At 37.1% G+C, this 22,212-nt stretch overlaps 1 protein-coding gene across 1 annotated transcript in view; it reads right to left on the bottom strand.

Annotated features, from left to right (window-relative positions):
* ZRANB3 (zinc finger RANBP2-type containing 3) overlaps window positions 1-21,151 on the bottom strand; it is a gene marked incomplete in the record, with an annotated part of 262,721 nt that extends 241,570 nt beyond the window's left edge. Inside the window, 2 exon segments of the mRNA XM_045164245.1 lie at window positions 20,376-20,543; window positions 21,047-21,151. Of these exon segments, the coding sequence (XP_045020180.1) occupies window positions 20,376-20,543; window positions 21,047-21,063 (185 nt within the window).
* Window positions 21,152-22,212: the final 1,061 nt, after the last annotated feature.

Here is a 22,212-nt window from a genome sequence, read left to right as displayed (position 1 = left end):
TCACTTTACTTGCTGTGAAGTATGTGTGCACATGCACAGAATGGGAGAGAGAGAGAGAGAGAGAGAGATGGATGAATGGATATGTATATGTAACATGAAAGTTACCCAAAATGGAACTTTAGAGGCAAAAGGTAAATAGAGATCAAAATATTATATTCTATACAACTTTTACAGGAGTACTCCAAAGTCCAAAGTTGCACTGATTATGGGTGGGTTCACACAGAGTTTTGCCTATGGGGGTACCAGTTGGAGATAATGGGAACAGTTAAGTCTAGAAAGTCTAGAACAGAAAGTCTAGAAATGACTGGGTCCCTCCAGAACATCAGGTTCTGCCTGTGCCCCATCCTCCTTAGCTTCAGTGCTCACTGAGCTCCTATAATACTATCTTCTCCCTTTGTATTCTCAGACATGGGAGTGAGCATGACTGGCTGCTTACAATTTATTGCTGGTTTCTTAGGGGCTCAAACATATTGGTGGCTCTTTAACCTTATCACAATTCCTATGAGTCCCCTCATTAAAACCTCTTAAATTGAACCATTTGAGTAAAATTCCTTTTCATGCTAAAATTTACCAATGAAGTAGTACAGCCTTATTGCACTTCCCAGGTATGTGTGTGTATATATACACATATACATATGTATGATGTGATGATCTGATATATACATATATTTTGAAATGATTACCATAAGGTTAGTTAACATATCTATCATCATATACAGTTACCATTTTTGTATCTGTGCTGAGAACACTGGGACTACCCTGGTGGCTCAACTGGTAAAGAATCTTAAGATTCATTCTCTTAGCAATTTTCAAACATACAGTGTAGTACTGCTAACTGTAGACACCATGCCATACACTAGATTCCAGAATTTATTCATCTTACAACTGAAACCTTGTACCCTTTCACCAGCAACACCCATTATTACAACTTTACCCATTTATCTATTAACAGACACCTAGGTTGTTTATACATCTTGGCTACTGTGAATAATGTTGAAATGAACATGGGGTCACAAATATCTATTCCAGGTAGCGATTTCATTTCCTTCAGATATATTCCAAGAAGTGGGACTGCTGGATCACATGGCAGTTCTATTTTTAATTTTCTTAGGAAATTTCATACTGTTTTCCACAATGGCTATGGCTATTTATATTCCCACGAACAGTGGACTAGGATTTCCTTTTCTCCATATTGTCACCAACACTTGTTATGTATTGTCTTTTTAATAAAACTCTTCCTAAAGGTAGAAAGTGATGGCTTATTGAGATTTTACATTTGTATTTCCCTAATGACTGGTGGAAGCAGTGTCAGACTTCATTTTTTGGGGCTCCAAAATCACTGCAGGTGGTGACTGCAGCCATGACATTAAAAGACGCTTACTCCTTGGAAGGAAAGTTATGACCAACCTAGATACCATATTCAAAAGCAGAGACATTACTTTGCCAACACAGGTCCGTCTAGTCATAGCTATGGTTTTTCCAGTGGTCATGTATGGATGTGAGAGTTAGACTGTGAAGAAAGCTGAGCACTGAAGAATTGATGCTTTTGAACTGTGATGTTGGAGAAGACTCTTGAGAGTCCCTTGGACTGCAAGGAGATCCAACCAGTCCATTCTGAAGGAGATCAGCCCTAGGATTACTTTGGAAGGACTGATGCTAAGGCTGAAACTCCAGTACTTTGGCCACCTCATGTGAAGAGTTGACTCATTAGAAAAGACTCTGATGCTGGGAGGGATTGGGGGCAGGAGGAGAAGGGGATGACAGAGGATGAGATGGCTGGATGGCATCACTGACTTGATGGACATGAGTCTCAGTGAACGCCGGGAGTTGGTGATGGACAGGGAAGCCCGGCGTGCTGCAATTCATGGGGTCGCAAAGAGTCGGACATGACTGAGCAACTGAACTGAACTGAACTGAATGACTGGTGATGCTGAGCATCTTTCCATGCACTTGTTCTCTACCTGTATGTCTTCAGAAAAATGTCTATTCAGGTCCTTTGACTATTTTTTTAATGGGATTATTTATTTTTTGAGTTGTATGAATGTACATCATGGGAAATGCAGGGCTGGATGAAGCACAAGCTGGAATCAAGATTGCAGGGAGAAATATCAATAACCTCAGATATGCAGATGATACCACTCTTATAGCAGAAAGAAACAAGGAACTAAAGAGCCTCTTGATGAAGGTGAAAGAGGAGAGTGAAAAAGCTGGCTTAAAATAGCATTCAAAAAACAAAGATCATGGCATCTGGTCCCGTAACTTCACAGCAAATAGATGGGGAAACAAAGGAAATGGTGACAGACTTTATTTTCTTGGGCTCCAAAATCACTGCAGATGGTGATTGCAGCCATGAAATTAAAAGACGCTTGCTCCTTGGAAGAAAAGTTATGACCAATCTAGATAGCATATTCAAAAGCAGAGACATTATTTTGACAACAAAGGTCCATCTACTCAAAGCAATGGTTTTTCCAGTAGTCATGTATGGATGTGAGAGTTGCATGATAAAGAAAGCTGAATGCTGAAGAATTAATGCTTTTGAATTGTGGTGTTGGAGAAGACTCTTGAGAGTCCCTTGGGCTGCAAGGAGATCCAACTAGTCAATCCTAAAGGAAATCAATCCTGAATATTCATTGTAAGGAGTGATGCTGAAGTTGAAGCTCCAATACTCTGGCCACCTCATGCGAAGGGCTGACTCATTAGAAAAGACCTTGATGCTGGGAAAGATTGAAGGCAGGAGGAGAAGGGGATGACAGAGGATGAAATGGCTGGATGGCATCACTGACTCAAATGGACCTGAGTTTGAGCAAGCTCCAGGAGATGGTGAAGGATAGGGAAGCCTGTTGTGCTGCAGTCCATGGGTTGCAGAGTCAGACGTGACTGAGCAACTGAATAACAACAATGAATTCCTAATATTTTGGGGGTACTAACCCATATCTGATATATGATTTGTAAAAATTTATTCCCACTTGGTAGGTTGCTTTTTCATTTTGTTGATTGTTTCCTTTGCTGTATAAAAGCTTTTTACTTTAATGTAGTCTCATTTGTTTATTTCTGCTTATGCAAAATGTATACCTGTTGATGTATGCAACAATAATGCTTTTTTTAAACGTATTTATTTTTCATTGAAAGATAATTGGGCTTCCCTGATGGCTCAGTGGTAAAGAATCTGCCTGCAGTGTAGGAGACAAAGGAGATGTGGGTTCAGTCCCTGTGTTGGGAAGATCCCTTTGAGAAGGAAAAAAGGATAAATGCTTTACACTATTGTGTTGGGTCATAATGCTTTTTAACATAGTCAAGTTTCTCTATAGGTATTGTTATAGAGCCCTCATTGTTTGGGGAGGGAGCAAAACAATGAATGAAGTTATTCTACAACTCAAATTAATACTATTTAGAAGGTCAAAATTTCAATTCTCATGAATTAGATGACTCTGGTTGTATGAAAATAATAGGTAAATTTTTGTTACTTTTTTCTGCAGCATTTTATACCCATTCTTCAAAGTTCATTCAAACTTTCATCTACTTATCATATTGAGATGATAGGCATGGTGATATACCCTAATATTAAAACAATTTAACAAAGAAACTTCTTATAGTATAACCACCAGGTGTTTCAATATTTTTGTTCACTGATGCAAAAATTCCATCTATATTCAGCCAAAGAAGAAGGGATTATAACACTACAAAAGCAGTATATCTAAACGGGTAATGTAACAAAAAGCTCTTCAACTTTAGCAAAGAAAACAATGAAAGAAATTACACTGTCAAGTGATAGTTTTAAAGACTACAAATGACTACAAAATCATTTCTTATACTTTTGGTAAAAGCCTTAAATACCACAAAGTCTTCTCTTCCGCCATGCAGACAAATAATTAAAACAACTTGCTCTCCAGAATTTCCAGAAGAAATGAAACGCAGTTTATTTCAGAACACCATCTATACAAAGAGTATTAACTAATTATGAAGGTACCAATGATGGTGTACAATGCTCAGCCTAATAATTCATTCAGTGACAGATGTTTTACATCTCATCAGATGTGAATAAGTAAATGACATTTATAGCAAATCTTCCTATTCAAGTATATACTAGAAATTTATTTATGTTTTGGCCACCACTGACCACCAGGGAAGTCCAAAATTTCATATATTAATAATTTTGTGGGGCTTCCCTGCTGGTCCAGTGGTTAAGCATCCACTTGCCAATGCAGGGCACAAAGGTTTGATTCCTGGTCGGGAAAGATCTCACATGCTATGAAACAACTAAGCCCATGCACCACAACGACTGAGACCAACTGCCACAACTACTAAAGCCCACGCACCCTAGAGACTGTACTCTGTAACAAGAGAAGCCACTACAATAAGAAGCCCCGAGCACCACAGCTAGACGGTAGCCCCACTCTCTACAACTAGAGGAAGCCCACATGTGGCAGCAAAGACTTAGTACAGCCAAAACTAAAATATATTTAAAAATGTGTTTGTCAATTATTTTTAACCATGTATATACATTATTAACCAGACAGAAATACATATATATATATATATATAAATCACTTAATAATTACTTATGCAATGTATACAACACTGAGTTCAGTGGAGCACAGATTCAAAAATTTAACACATGGTTATTAATCAATTTGAACACTAGGCAAAACAAAGATAACTGTGCTAAGTTCTTTAGTCATGTCTGACTCTTTGCAACCCCAAGAACTGTAGCCTTCCAAGCTTCTCTGTTCATGGTATTTCCCAGGCAAGAATACTGGAGTGGGTTACCATTTCCTCCTCCAAGGGATCTTCCTGACCCAGGGATCAAACCCTTGTCTCTTACATCTCCTGTATTGGCAGGTGGGTTCTTTACCACCAATGCCCAACAAGATCTAAAGGAGTATATCTAGAAAAAACATTCTGGCTTCACATCTCAGGGAAACAAAAGAGTAGGATGAATTTCCAAGGTGAGGAGAACACTCGCATTACCAGGTCAAGAATCCCTTCTTTAAATCAACACAACAGGCTAGACAGACTGGCAGCCAGAATATCACTGGGTCCAGTTTGGCTGCAAGGAGAAGCAGGGGAGGCGAGGCTCAATGATGAAACCCCAAATGGGAGAAGTAGAGAGAAGCTAGGAGAAGACTGAGAATCTCTGCATCATTAGTTTCCCTGCTATGTGGATTTCTTCTGCTCGGGTAATACAACCAAAAGAAATGTTACATATAAAAGTAATGTCATAAACATGAAACCATAAAACTCCTAGAAGAGAAAACAGGCAAACCAGTCTTTGACATTAATCGTAGAAATAGTTTCTTGGACCAGTCTCCTAAGGCAAAATAAATAAAAGCAAAAAAAGGCAAAAAGGACCTAATTAAACTTTAAAGCTTTTGCACGGCAAAGGAAACCACTGACAAAACGAAAAGACAACCTATGAAAAGGATAAAATATTTGCAAATGATGAATATGACAAAGGGTTAATATCCAAAACATACAAACAGCTCATACAACTCAATATCAAAAAACCAAACAATCCAAACAAAAAATTTGCAGAAAATTTGAATAGACATTTTTCCAAAGAAGACATGCAGATGGTTTACAGGCACATGAAAAGATGTTCAGCACCAGTAATTATTAGAGAAACGGAGATCAAAACCCAAATGAGGTCTTCACCTCATACCTCACACACACTTTTTGATCACTATCATCAAAAAGTCTACAAATAGGGGACTTCTCTAATGGTCCAGCAGCTAAGACTCCAAACTTCAATGCAGCAGTCCTGGGTTTTATCTCTGGTCAGGGAACTCAATCTTGCAGGCTGCAGCTGAAGATCCCACATATCATGAAGAAGATGGAAGATCCTATCTGCCGCCACTAAGACCCAGCACAGACAAATAAATTAATAAATATTAACAATAAAAAAAGTCTATAAGAAACAAGTGTTGGAGAGGAATGTGGAGAAAAGGGAAGCCTCCTATACTGCTGGTGGGAATGTAACTATGTCACTATGGAAAGCAGTATGGAGTTGCCTTAAAAAAACTAAAAATAGAACTACCATATGATCCACAAATTCCACAGAAAAGATACATGTACCCTAATGATCACAGCAGCAATATTTACAATAGCCAAAGACACAAAAGCAACTCAAGTGCCCATCGGTAGACAACTGGATTAAGAAAATGTGATACATGGAACTTCGCTGTTGGTGCAGTGGTTAAAAATCCACCTGTCAGTGCAGGGGACATGGATTTGAACCCTTGTCTGGGACGATCCCATGTGCCATGAAGCAACTAAGCCTGTATGCCACAACTACTGGGCCCAAGTGTCACAACTACTGAAGCCTGTGCTCCACAAGAAAAGCCACTTCAGTGAGATGCCTGTGCACTGTAACTAAAGAGTAGCCCCCACTTGCTGCAACTAGAGGAAGTCCACATGCCGCGACAAAGTCCCAGGGCAGCCAGAACATAAAATAAAAAAACAGAAGATGTGATACATTACACACACACATGCATACTCTTATAATGGAGTATTACTCAGCCATAGAGAAGGATGAAATACTACCATTTGCAGCAATGTGGATGGACCTAGAGAATATTATGCTCAGTGAAATAAGCCAGAAAGAGAAAGACAAATGCTATATATTACTTATATGTAAAAAAATAACACAAATGAATGTACTGTATATACAAAATGGACTCATAAATACCAATCTGTGAAAAACAAATCTGTAGTGACCAAAGGGGAGAGAGAAAGGTCGAGAGGGACAAATTAGGGATATGAGATTAATAGATAAAAACTACTATATACTAATGAGATAAGCAACAAGGACATACTATATAGCACAGGGAATTATACTCATTATCTTATAATAACTTATAATGGAATACAATCTGCAAATACACTAGACCATTATGCTATGTACCTAAAACACAATATTGTAAATCAACCATACATCAATAAAAATAAAATAATATTTTTTGTAGAAATAGTGTCATAAAGAGAATGGTGTTAGTTTAGAACAATAAGCCTCTCTGAGGTGATCTTTTGCAAATAGTAGGCTTAAGAAAAATTTTCCTCATTGAATGATGAATAGTTATTTTTTTTTAAATCAATGTTACAAATATAAAGAAGAAAAGAAAAATAGAAATCAAAAGGAAAAACACACATGAAAAAAAATACCCATGAAGCAGATGAAAATCATAGTTAAATAGTTAGCTATAAATTTAAATTTTAATTACCTCTGTGACTGTGAAGAAAGCTGAACGCCAAAGAATTGATGCTTTTGAACTGTGGTGTTGGAGAAGACTCTTGAGAGTCCCTTGCACTGCAAGGAGATTCAACCAGTCCATTCTGAAGGAGATCAGCCCTGGGATTTCTTTGGGAGGAATGATGCTAAAGCTGAAACTCCAGTACTTTGGCCACCTCATGCGAAGAGATGACTCACTGGAAAAGACCCTGATGCTGGGAGGGACTGGGGGCAAGAGGAGAAGGGGACGACAGAGGATGAGATGGCTGGACGGCATCACTGATTCGGTGGACGTGAGTCTGAGTGAACTCCGGGAGTTGGTGATGGACAGGGAGGCCTGGCATGCTGCGTTTCATGGGGTCGCAAAGAGTCAGACATGACTGAGCGACTGAACTGAACTGAACTGATGACACAAGACAAATAAAGCAAAGATACAGAAATTTAATGAAGCTATAGCAAAAAAAAAAAAAAACAAAAAAAAAACAAAACGAAATTAAAGATGAATTGACAGGTCAGAGAACTAAAAGAAAAATAAACACCACTGAAATGAAGACCAAACGGAAGCAGAAATAAAAACAGGCACTGCTAAAAAGTAAAGTACACACAGGACATGATTGAAAGAAAATTTTCAAAGGGAATGAACAGACCAAAAAAGTTTTTAGAGAAAAAAATAAATTATGAAAGAAAATGACAGAAAATATAAATGATAGAGATGATAAGCCAAGATGAATCAACAAACATAAGCATACCTGGTGGTTTAATTTTAAAAAGTGAAAGAATTGAAAAACTGTTCTCCATATAATTCAAGTAAATTTTCCAGAAATGAAAAAAAAAATGTAAACTAGAGATTAAAATAATATAGCACATCCAGGAAAAAGACATAGAAGCATCAACACTAAGACATATTCCAGTACTAGACAGCCAAAAGGGTAGTGAGACCAAAAAAATCAATCATCTCTAAGGAGGAAAAAACCCAGAATATCTACAGCAAACAGTGAAGGAATGCCTAGAACATCAGCCAGAAAAGAAAGTGAGACTGAGGAATTTCTTACCCAGCCAATTTGTCATTTAGGATAAACTCTGTGTAGAGACATTTTTAAAATGTAAGAACCTACAAAACTGGTTTCCCATGAGCTCTTCTAAAAAATTTTAAAAAGTTAACTTCAACCAAAGAATACTATACAGAAACAAGAGAAGGGAAGCAATGAAATTACTTAGTGTTTTAATAATCTGCATATAGAAGAGAAAGTAACAGCTATAGACAACAACAACACAGAAATTACATACCTATCAAGAGGTAAGAGAGGAAAAAGGCAAACCTCATTTAAAGTTGGAAAGGAAAATAATCTAAGTATATAGTAGGAATAAATTATAAGTATTTTTTAAAATACAAAGGTGACATCAAGAAAAATAACCAATTACTATGATATGCTGAGAAAGAAGGTAGAAAGGGAGAAAAAGTGAACTACACCAACTATCACTATACTGGGAATTAGAAAATGTTGTCTAATAAAATAGAGATCCAAGTAATATAAGCTATAGTTATATATATTACCAGTGAATTCAAACTCTATACCTTTTGAATAACTAAAAACTCATTCTAAACAGGAAGAAAATGTTAATCACATGTTTATTAGCTCACACAAAGATTGTATAGTAACATATTTTTAGGAACAGAAATAACAAATACTATGATGACAGAATTAAGACCAAACATAGTTCTAAAGTCAATGAATGAAAGTGAGCTTAATAATTCTTAACAAAAAAGACAACTGATTCACAAAGTGAAATCTAAGACTTAAAAATTCATCTAAAAAAGTGTCTCGAAAAATAGTGAAAATAGAAAGATAGTTAAAAGTATGCTAAAAAATAAAAAAAGTATGGTCCGAAAGAAATAGAGCTTCTCCAGTGGCTCAGAGGTAAGGAATCCGCCTGCAATGCAGGAAACACAGGTGTCATCCCTGGGTTGGGAAGATCCCCTGGAGAGGGGAATGGTAACCCACTCCGGTATACTTGCCTGGAGAATTCCATGGACAGAGGAGCCTGGCCAGTTACAATCCATGGGGTTGCAAAGAGTCGGACATGACTATAGTAACTTAGCATACACGCACACATAGCAGAAATTAATACAACATTGTAAATGAACTGTACTTCAATAAAATAAAGGTTTTTTTTTAAATTTAATTAAAATTAAAGAAAGAGTTGTTGGGATATTACACAGGATTAAATTTAGAGTATAAAGTGAAGTGAAGTCACTCAATCGTGTCCGACTCTTTGCGACCCCATGGACTGTAGCCTACCAGGCTCCCCCATCCATGGAATTTTCCAGGCAATAATACTGGAGTGGGTTGCCATTTCTTTCTCCAGGGGATCTTCCCGACCCAGGAATCGAACCTGGGTCTTCCGTATTGCAAGCAGATGCTTTACCATCTGAGCCACCAGGGAAGATTGTCAAATTTAGAGTATAAAATGAAAGAATTAACTAATTTTATAATATAGGTATTTTATAATGATAAAGAATATAATACCAAATGAAGATTTAACAGTAAGATTAAGATTTATGCTCCCAGTACTATGGTGGTTTAGATATTCTAAAAATGCTTTCCTTTTCAAACACCTAAAAACAGTAATGCAGTGTACATCATGAGAAATGCCAGGATGGAAGAAGCACAAGCTGGAATCAAGATTGCAGGGAGAAATATCGATAATCTCAGATATGCAGATGACACCACCCTTATGGCAGAAAGTGAAGAAGAACTAAAGAGCCTTTAGATGAAAAGTGAAAGAGGCGAGTGAAAAAGCTGGCTTAAAACTCAACATTCAGAAAACTAAGATCATGGCATCCAGTCCTATCACTTCATGGCAAATAGATGGGGAAACAGTGGAAACAGTGAGACTATTTTGGGGGGCTCCAAAATCACTGCAGATGGTGACTGCAGCCATGAAATTAAAAGGCGCTTGTTCCTTGGAAGAAAAGCCATAACCAACCTATGCTATGCTAAGTCACTTCAGTCATGTCCGACTCTGTGCGACCCCATAGACGGCAGCCCACCAGGCTCCCCGGTCCCTGGGATTCTCCAGGCAAGAACACTGGAGTGGGCTGCCATTTCCTTCTCCAATGCATGAAAGTGAAAAGTGAAAGTGAAGTCGCTCAGTCGTGTCCAACTCTTAGCGACCCCATGGACTGCAGCCTACCAGGCTCCTCCGTCCATGGGATTTTCCAGGCAAGAGTACTGGAGTGGGGTGCCATTGCCTTCTCCTACAGCATCTTAAAAAGCAGAGACATTACTTTGTCAACAAAGGTCCATCTAGTCAAAGCAATGGTTTTTCCAGTAGTCATGTATGGATGTGAGAGTTGGACTATAAATAAAGCTGAGTGCAGAAGAATTGACGCTTTTGAATTGTGGTGTTGGAGAAAACTCTTGAGAGTCCCTTCAACTGCAAGGAGATCAAACCAGTCCATCCCAAAGGAAATCAGTCCTGAATATTCATTTGAAGGACTGATGCTGAAGCTCAAACTCCAATACTTTGGCCACCTGATGTGAAGAACTGACCCATTGGAAAAGACCCTGATCCTGGAAAAGACAGATGGCAGGAGGAGAAGCAGATGACAGAGAATGAGATGGTTGGATGGCATTACCAACTCGATGGACACAAGTTTGAGCAAGCTCTGGGAGTTGGTGATGGACAGGGAAGCCTGGCGTGCTGCAGTCCATGGGATGGCAAAGACCTGGACACGACTGAGCGACTGAACTGAAAAATAATAACTAGATAAAATACTATATTTTATTATAAAATGTAGAGCTGGCCTGAAGAAAAGTAAAAAAACTTTACAATGACCAGAAACAAGAGAGAAAGTCAAACTCAGATTAACAAGTTAGTGATAAGGCTATAGGCCACATTGAAGGAGCCTGCAGACACCACCAACAGGGAACCTGAAGACTTAATAGTCAAGCAGAGCGATAGATATATACAAAGTGAACAGTGGAAGTGAGGATCCTAAACAAAACGTGAGCCTAAGAAAGCTACAACATAAGTGAAAATGGGAAAGGGGTGACAATAGAAAGAGAGTTATAAGCAAAAGGAAACCAGTTTGGAAGTAAGTAGATTTATATATGTTTGGTCAATTGCTTTGCCACAAGGGCACAAAGGTAATTTATGGAAAAGAATATATAGAGACTTTTCTACAAATGGTGCTGAATAACTGGATATCAGAGTGAAAGAAATCTGAACCTAGAACTCTCATCTCATCCCATATAAAAAAAATTAATTTGAGGTGAAAATATATCAAAACACAAAAGCAAAAACTATAAAGCTTTCAGTACAAAACACAGGAGACCATATCTGTGATCTTGGAGTAAGAAAAGACTTATTGCTGACAACATTAAAAAGCACTACAATAAATCTATTGTATAGCACAGGGAACTCTACTTTTTTAATATGTAATATATTTATCCACTCTTTTTAGATTCTTTTCCCATATAGGTGGTCATTACAGTGTATTGAGTGGAGTACCCTGTGCTATAGGTAGATTTATTGTAGTGCTTTTTATGTTTTCAGCAGTAAATCTTTTCTTGCCCCACAGATATGATCTCCTATGGTGGCTCAGATGGTAAAGAATCTGCCTGCAATGAAGGAAACTGGGTTTGACCCATGGGTTGTGAACCCCTAGAGAAGGGAATGGCTACACACTCCAGTCATCTTGCCTGAAAAATTCCATGGACAGAGGAACCTGGTGGGCTACAATCCATGAGGTTGCAAAGAGTCAGATACAACCAAGCAACACACACACACACACAGACACACACGCATATAATGGAATCACTTTGCTGTACAGCAGAAACACAACACTGTAAATCAACTATATTCCAATAAAAATTAATTTTAAAAAACCACTACAGTATAAGAATTGGATAAATTGGATTTTATCAAAATTAAAAACTTCTATTTATCAAGGGATATTTGGAAGAAAATTAAAAGGCATGGGTAGAGGACTTCCCTGGAGGACCAGTGATTAAGACCATGCTTCCACTGCAGGGGGCGTGGCTTTGATCCCTGGGTGGGGAACTAAGATTCCACATGCTGTGCAGCACAGCCAAAAAGTTAATAAAAGGCAAGGTACAGACTAGGAGAAAAGACTCATAACTCACATATCTGACAAAGGTCATTTATGCAGAATATGAAAAGAACTCCTTCAAATCAGTGATAAAAATAAAACACAGGTAAAGCATTAGTATAAGATTTATCTATCTCATGTAGAGAGATAGACAGGAAATAAGCACAGGGAAAGATGTCAACATCATTAGCCATTAGGAAGACACAAATTAAAATACAATGAGCTTCTTCTTGAAGATCTATTAATTGTGAGTAGCTAAAATGATATAAGCTGACAACATCAAATGTTAGCCAAGACTTCAAGCATAGAGAACTCTCATATATTGCTGATGGGTTGGGAAAAAAGTTGGGCAGTTTGGCAGTTTTCTTACAAAGTTAAACAGACACCAACCCTAAAACCAAGCAAGAGAATTGAATGCATGTCCAAAAAAGGACTTGTAGCAATGTTAATACCTACCATCTTTATTATGACTCCTAAATTAGAAGCAACACAAATGTCCATCATTAAGTTAATAAATACCTAACACTCATAGATCAAAAGAATGTATATGAATCTCAAAAACATGTTGAACAAGAGAAGTCAGATACATATAAACTGTATTCCACTCAAAACAAGTTCCAAAAGAGAGAAATGTAAGCTATGGTACTGAAAGGAATTAGAACCCATTCAATGTATATAGTATTCCATGGTCCCATTTTGAGGAGGGATGAATAGAGCAGAGACAGAGAGAAAGAAACTGTTGGGTAGAGGGAGGGCTCTTCCTTAGTGCCAAATGCCAGTTGATAAATCAACATTTTAACAACTATATGGCAAAAATTATTTTGAGCAACGATTATCTATGGATATTAAATCCAAGAGGAAAAAATGAATAAGAAATATATTTGTATGTCTTAACATTTCTTGTTAGCTGTTTGCTAAATAGGCAACAACTGAGAGAGGGGAAAATAATAACAATATATAGAGAAACTACAGCACTGACTAGCAATCAAAATTAATACTACCAGTGAGAGTTGACAGATACAGTGTGTCTACAGAAGAAATATCCTGACAAGGACAGGACCTTGATCTCACATACTAATCCAGACAGGACTAATCTAAATCCTGTCATGAGAAAATATTAAAAGAAATTGAGACATTCTATAAAATAAACAGCCCTATATTCTTAAAAGGGGGCTTCCCGGGTAGCACTGCTGCTGCTGCTGCTAAGTCGCTTCAGTCATGTCCAACTCTGTGCGACTCCATAGACGGCAGGCCACCAGGCTTCCCCGTCCCTGGGATTCTCCAGGCAAGAACACTGGAGTGGGTTGCCATTTCCTTCTCCAATGCATGAAAAGTGAAAGGGAAGTCGCTCAGTCATGTCCGACTCCTAGCGACCCCATGGACTGCAGCCTACCAGGCTCCTCTCTCCATGGGATTTTCCAGGCAAGAGTACTGGAGTGGGGTGTCATTGCCTTCTCCCGGGTAGCACTAGTGGTAAAGAATCCACCTGTCAATGCAGGAGATATAACAGATGCCGGTTCGATCCTTGGGTCAGGAAGATCCCCTGGAGGAGGGGATGGCAACCCACTCCAGTATTCTTGCCTGGAGAATCCCATGGACAGAGGAGCCTGGCAGGCCAGTCTACACTGTCACACAGAGTCAGACACGACTGAAGCAACTTAGCATGCATATTCTTAAGCAGAACAAAACACTAGCGTCATGAAAGGCTGTGGAAATGTCCTACATTAAAGGAAAGAGATCATTAAATGCAAAAATTGATCTGGGACTGGATCTTGTGCTAAAAGAAAAAAAATGCCATAAGGATATTACTAGAACCAGTGACAACTGATGTGTAGATTAAGGACTTCCCCAAATGGCTCAGCAGGTAAAGAATCTGCCTGCAATGCAGTGGACATAGGAAATGCAGGTTCAATCACTGGGTCAGGAAGATCCCCTGGAGGAGGGTATGGCAACTCACTCCAGTATTCTTGCCTGAAAAATCTAATGGACAGAGGAGCCTGGAGGGCTACAGTCCAAAGGGTTGCAAAGAGTTAGACATGACTGAATGACTAAGCACGCACACATGCATGCACACTTCCCCATGTAGATTAAAGAATTATACCAGAACTTAAATTTCCTGAATTTGATAAATGTACTGTGGCTATGTTAGAGAATATCTGTGCACTTAAAAAATACATACTACACTGAAATATTCCATGTTAAAGGATCATGATATATGCAACCTACTTTCAAGTGATTCAGAAAAAAAAAAAAAATAAACCCATGTATGTAGAGAGAGAAAGGGAAAGGGAGAGAGAAGTAAAAAAGTAAAACTTAAGTGCAAAATGTTTATAATTAAACTAGGTAAAAGGTATATGAAAGTTATTTCTATACTTTTCAGAATAACTTTTCTATAAATTAAAATTACTTCAAAATAAAATGTTAAAAACAATTAAAAGAGAGCATCAAGTAACTATAAAAAAAGTACATTCTGGTAACAGAAATCAGATCACTGGTTGTTTAACTCAGGGGGAAGGTGTTGACGAAAAAGCTACCTATTCTGGAAAATGGAAGTATTTTATGCGCTGACTGACATGTCTGAAAAGAGAGGTATACATACATACATATATATACATATGTATATATATATACATACATAGCATATATACACAGCAGAATCCACTGAACTGTATATTTAAAACCTGTGCATTTTATTAAATTTAATTATACCTAAATAATTTTAAAAGCCATTAAGGAGACGTAAGGCTTGGCATGGGGAGAAAATCAATGATCAAAACTTATAATCATCAGCCTACCTAAAAATGAATTAGATGCTGCCCATGTGACCTGGAAAATGCTAAACCAAATATTTAATTTTGTCAATTCTCCCTAAAAGAATTTACCCACTATTTAGGTTTCTTAAAATTTCCAGAAATTAAGATTACCTGATTATTTAAAAATTTTTTCAATTAGCAAATACAGTTGGGAAATAAGCTATCACAAACAACAACAACGAAAGGCAAAATGAGCCTCCAAAGGACTTCAGATAATGTAAGTCTGTTCTAGATATTTACAGAAATAAGAGACGGAATTAAAACATGGCAAGAAAAGGGATAGCAACAATATACCAGGCAGACAGAAATTGGATATACTATCTGACATTAGGAACAGAAAACAAAATGCTCCTATTCTTCAATTTCAAGAAAGGAAGGGACTGACTGTTCTTTGACATTAGTCAGCTAATCTCTATAAACTATACTCTGAAATTCAGCAAGTTCTTAAATAATCCTGCTTTTTAAAAGCCTACAGACTTCCCCCAAACCAGATACAATACCAACTTCTCGCTTTGTTTAGAGAGCCAGTCTAAGAAGCACAAGAAGTCTAAGAAGTCTAAGTCTTCCTTGCTTAGCAAGTAATAAATTCAGCTTCCTTGTTGGGAACCCATGGGTTCCTGCATGGGTTTTGGTTGCCGGTACTTTCAGTGATGTCTCTTCCTTAAGATAAATCAATAGATTAACTTCACAGTGAAACATAACGAAAGTTAACAAAACTATGGCTAAACAAAAATATCCAACTGAAGCAGAGAAATTTAAGGTAAGAAAATACAAAAAATGCAATAAGAGATATGTGAGACACTGAGAAAAGGTCCAGTGGATATAACTGGAGGCATGGAGAAGGAAATGGCAACCCACTCCAGTATTCTTGGCTGGAAAATCCCATGGACAGAGGACCCTGGTAGGCTACAGTCCATGGGGTTACAAAGAGTGGGACACAACTGAGTGACTTCACTTTCACTTTTCACTTTCAAGGAGTATTAAGAAGGAGCAAAAATAGTAGTTGAAGAGATAACAACTGAGAATTATGCAGAGCTAATGAATGACATCAGTCCACAGATTAAGAAGCATAAATGCAAAGAAAACCACACGTAGGCACATCATAGTCAAATTTTGGAGAGCTGAGCAAAGAAAAAACAAGAACAGCAAGGGGAGGAGAAAGACAACTTATAACAGCACCAAAAATAGTAAACACCTAGGGGGAAAAGATAATTTATAGCAGCACCAAAAATATTAAATACCTAGGAATAAATTTAATGATATATGTGAAAAATTATATACTGAAAACTATAAAATTTTATCAAGGGACTTCCCTGACAGCCCAGTGGTTAGGACGCCATGCTCTCACGGTCATGAAGATTGACCCCTCACCCGGAAACTAAAATCCCAGAAGCCGTGCATAGTGTAGCCAATAAACAATAACACAACAATGAACAAAAGAAGTCAAAATACTTTATTGAAACAAATTAAATAAGGGGAAGATGATATAATAATTGAGGTGAAAGTAAAAGAACAACTAAAGAGATGGAAAAATAATTCACATTCATGGATTAAAATACTCTCTATTGTAAAGATATTAAATCTCTGCAAACTGACCTATATATGCAAAACAATCCTATTCATGATCCTAGCAACTTTTTTGTGAAAACTGAATAATGAGTTGTAGAATTTAAGGGCAATGCAGAAAGTCAACAATAGAAAAAGCAATTTTGAAAAAAAGAACAGGGTTGAAAAACTTATACTAAAATATCTATTATAAAGTTATAGTAATTAAGAAGTATGGTACTGTCATGAAGATTGGCAATCGTTCAAACAGAAAAAAGAATCTACACCTACACGGTCCCATATGGTAGCCACTAAACATATGTAGCTATTTAAATAAATTAAAGTTAGTTAAAATAAAAAATTCAGTCCTTTTGAGCACCTGCCATATTTCAACATCTCAGCAGCCAGCTATTAAATTGAACAGTACATATACTAACATTTCCATCATGGCAGAAAGTTCTCTTCAACAGCACTTATAATAGAGAGATACACATAGAATTACTTGATTTATAACAAATGTGACACTCTAGTGCAGTGGGGGAAAGGTGGTCTTTTTAATAAATTGTGATAGTGCAATTTTATGTTCATATATAAAAATTAAATAAATAAATGACCTATTAATCCACCATCACCTCTACCTTACACCTAGGGTCCCCAACCTCTGGGATTTAATGCCTATATGATCTGATGTGGAGTTGATGTAAAAATAATAGAAATAAAGTGCACAACAAATGCAGGGCTCTTGAATCATCCCCAAATCATTCCCTCCCCCTACCACCATGTTCTGTGGAAAAACTGTCCTCCATGACACTGGTCCCTGGTGCCAAAAAAGGTTGGGGCCACTGCCTTATACCATATATAAAAATCAATTCCAAGTAGACTGCAGGGAATTCCCTGGCAGTCCAGTGATTGGGGCTCCGAGCTTTCATTGCCCAGGGCCTGGCTTCAATCCCTGGTCCAGGAACTAAGCTCCTGCAAGTCAAGCAGCCAAGCAAACCAACAAAAAAACCAAGTAGATTGTCATTCTAAATGTAAAAACGTAAGACAAAGAAGTTTTTAGACGAAAACACAGGACAGTATCTTCACAACCTTATAGTAGACAAAGATTTCTTAAATAGGACACAAAAAGTGTCAGCCATAAAACACAATATCAGTAAAGAATATTTATCAGGAAATTAAATTTGAGAATGTCTGCTTATCAAGGCATCATTAAGAGAGTGTAAAGGCAAGCCATAGCCTGAGAAAAATCATTTGCAACACAGATACCTGACAAAAGACTCACCCAGAATATAATCTGATAAGTCTCTACAAAACGGTAAGAAAAAGGCAGGCAGATAACCCAGTAGAAAAATGGATAAGAAACGAACAAGCACTTAACAGAAGAGGATATCCGAACGCCTAATAAGCATTATGAAAAGCTGTCAAACTTCGTTTACCACCAGAAAAATGTACATGAAAATTCAGTGGATATCACTATATTCCTACAAGAACCTAAAATGAAATTACAGGTAAGCAAAATGAGGTACTGGTGGTACAAATGGAACTCTTACACACTGGGGACACAAGTATAAATCGGTAAAACCACTTTGAAAAATGTATGGTCAAGTTATGGGTTGAACTGTAACCCCAAAATTCATATGTTGAAGTCTTAGCACCCAGTCCCCCAAAATGTGAACTGATTTGGAAACAGAGTCACTGCCTATGTAATCTGGTCATTAAGGTGGGCCTGAATCCAATGACAACTGATGTCTTTATAAGATGGGAAATTTTTGACACAAATAGAAGGAAGATGATGTGAAAAGACATTGGAAGAAGATAGCCAACACAAATCCAAGAAGAGAGACCTGAACAGATCCTCCTCTCACAGTTCTGAGAAGCAATCAACTCTGCCAACATCTTGATTTTGGAATTCTAGACTCAAGAACCGTGAAAATAGTAAGTTTCAGTTGTTTAACCATCCCCCAGCCCCAGTCAATACTTCATTTTGATAGTACTGACAGATTAACACAGGTGGCATCTACTTAGTGGAATATATGCATATTTATAACCCAATGATTCCTCTTCTTGGTATATGCACAATAAAAATGTGTATATATTTTTACCAATAGTCTAAGAATGTTCACAGCACTGTTATCTTTAAAAGCCTCAAACTAGAAACAACCCAAGTGCTCATCAACAGTACAATGAATAAATAAATTATGGTATATTTACCCAATGGAATTTTATATAGCAATGGGAATGAACCAATTACAACTACATGCAACAATACTGAAGGATCTTGCAGTAACGGTGAATGAGAAAAGTCAGACACAAAAGAGTACAAATTGATGATTCAGTCCAGTTCAGTTGCTCAGTCATGTCCGACTCTGCAACCTCATTGACTGCAGCACTCCAGGCCTCCCCGTCCATAGCCAACTCCCAGAGTTTACCCAAACTTATGTCCATTGGATGATTACAATAATACAGTTGAACATGCAAAAGTAATGTGTGGCATAATAAGTCAGCATGGTGATTACATTTGGAAAGGAGGGAGCCAATAGGGATTGTGAGAGGGCAAAAGGAAGGTTTCTGGGATGCGGGTAATGTTCTACTTTGTGATTTTGGTGAATGGGTATCTTCAAGTTGTATGTTTATGATCTGCACATGCTTTTCCATATACTTTATTCATCATTTAAAAAGTTCTTTAAAAACTGAATATGTGAATAAATAGATTAGAACAGTTCAGTCATATATATGAGAGATTTTTAAAAACAACCATAATGTAACACAGATAATGAGACATTAATGGAAGCACAGGACAAAGAGAAAAGGTCAAGTATAAGTCTAACTGGAGTAGCAGAAGAATGAGTAATGAGTGGATATTGTATGAGTATGAGTAAGAGAATGAGTAAGAATTGATATTTGAAGACTGAAAATTTCCCAGAATCAACATGACACAAATCCCACATTAAAAATGTATAATACCAACCAGGATAAATAAAAAGCAAATCATACAGAATAAATTATAGTGCAACTGTAGTACTCCAAAGACAAAGAGAAAAATAAAATCAGATACAGATAAAAGACAGATGATTTATTAACGCATGAAAAATACATCCATTTCTGTTTTTTGGACTTTTTTCTCATGTAAAAGTCAGAAAGAGTAATATGATGAACACAGTATAATACCACTCAAATGTTCACAGTATTAATATTTTGGCTGACCCCTCAGAGTTTCTCTAAACAAATACACGCCTTTCGTTTTTGGGAAAATGTAGAAGATAGGCTTTAGATAGCAGGATTCTTTATCCCCAAATTCTTTATCATGCATTTCCCAGGAACAAAAACATTATTCTGTTCAACTATAACACTATCACTGTATCTATAATTTGATAACATCACTCTAATAGAGTCCAGTTGAAGTTTTCCCAGTTAACCCAAAAATGTCCTCTAAAGCTTTTGTTTCTACTTATTCAGGATCTAGCTATTATTTCATGATCCAGTAAAAAAAAAAAAAAAAAAATCAAATCAATGGGAAGACTGTGTATACACAAAAAATTTTTTTCATTGTTGTTTAATCGCTCAGTCACATCTGACTCTTTGCTACTGAACAACAATGAAAAAATTATACACACACACACACATACACACACATGACAGATTTATCATTTTACCATGTCTTGAAAAAAGTACTTACCTGCCATCTCTTCTCAGGGCAAAAGTGATGCCGTTTTTCTGGAAAGGAAGTAGCTTTGCTCTTAGTTTGTCAGGCAAAAAATCCAGCTGTTTATAAGATTCACTTGTCGAACAAGAAATTTGAGGTGTAAAAGACTTTTTTATGTTATGACCTCTGGACATGATGATCCTAAAAACAAAACAAAACAAAAATCACAAGGGAAGGGGTAAAGGAAATAGATACTACTAAGTGTATTAGAAAATTAAAGATAAATAATAATATTAAAGTACTTATTAGTAGTCTTGATATACCAGATATAAACTGGTTAAATCATGTTCTCAGAATAAGCAATTAAGAAAAGACAAAGCACTGAATCCAAAAGCAATTACTTGTTCCACTGTCTAGGGACCAGCATTTTCTATTTCATTTGTACTTCTATTAATAGTTGAGCCATAATGTAGCAATAACCCCTGTTATAAGCAATAAATGTATTACTGAAAAGTTTTAAATCAACTAGAAATATATAATGAGATATATTATTTTTAAAATAAGGAATGAATTTGTTACAGAAATATGAAATTCCTTTTATAGTTGATCCTTTTATAGATACTCATCTTCACATTATATCAGATTTTCTAAGAATGAAATCAAATTAAATTTTATCATTTATTTATTTATTTATTTGGGCCTACCATGTGGCTTGTGGCATCTTAGTTCCCTGATGGATGGAACTTGGGCTCTCAGCGGTCAAAGTGGAGAGTTGTAACCACTGGACCCCCAGGGAATTTCTTAAATTGCACTTTAAAAATGGTAAGATACAAAGACACTAACTCCAAATTTATAATTATTAAATTAGCTCAATATTATTAAATGAGATTTATTTTTAATATTAAAATGAATTATTTAACCACTTGAATCCACAGTATAAACATAGCCTGATTAGCACCTTTCTCACCAGTGGGTTTCCACAGATATAGTTTTAATTTTCTAACATAAAAATTTCATATATCTTCAAATTCTTAGAACTCTGCAAGAAAAAAATCCTATTAAATCACTGAACTATAAAGCTTCTTTAATATGACACTTTGTATTTGGATTGCAACTTTCATCTATTTATAACCTCATTTCATTTTAAAAACAAATTTGCTTTAATTATCAATTACTTGCAGACTTTTAAACTTTAGCCTCCCACTCCCCTAAGAAAGTAATTAATCTCTGTGTATAATGTTTAAGAACACCAAAAATTTGACAAATATATATTATTAACAAATAGGTACAACATGCTACAATCTAGAGAAGCAAGGATCACACCCCCACAGAGCTTACATTCTTGAGGGGTTGACTGAAATTAAACAAATAAACAAGGAGATTAATTACAGTATATAGTACGAGTATTCGGAGAAGGCAATGGCACCCCACTCCAGTCCTCTTGCCTGGAAAATCCCATGGGTGGAGGAGCCTGGTAGGCTGCAGTCCATGGGGTTGCTAAGAGTCGGACACGACTGAGCGACTTCACTTTCACTTTTCACTTTCATGCATTGGAGAAGGCAATTGCAACCCACTCCAGTGTTCTTGCCTGGAGAATCCCAAGGACTGGGGAGCCTGGTGGGCTGCCGTCTTTGGTGTCGCACAGAGTCGGACATGACTGAAGCGACTTAGCAGCAGCAGCAATAGTCTAAGAAAGTCTGAGCCTGGTAGGCTGCAGTCCATGGGGTTGCTAAGAGTCGGACACGACTGAGTGACTTCACTTTCACTTTTCACTTTCATGCATTGGAGAAGGCAATTGCAACCCACTCCAGTGTTCTTGCCTGGAGAATCCCAAGGACGGGGGAGCCTGGTGGGCTGCCGTCTTTGGGGT

The sequence above is a fragment of the Bubalus bubalis genome, chromosome 2 (assembly GCF_019923935.1).
Source record: "Bubalus bubalis isolate 160015118507 breed Murrah chromosome 2, NDDB_SH_1, whole genome shotgun sequence".
NCBI classification, from domain to species: domain Eukaryota; kingdom Metazoa; phylum Chordata; class Mammalia; order Artiodactyla; family Bovidae; genus Bubalus; species Bubalus bubalis.
Note: the sequence above shows the minus strand (reverse complement) of the source record. Positions and strands in the feature narration are given on the sequence as shown.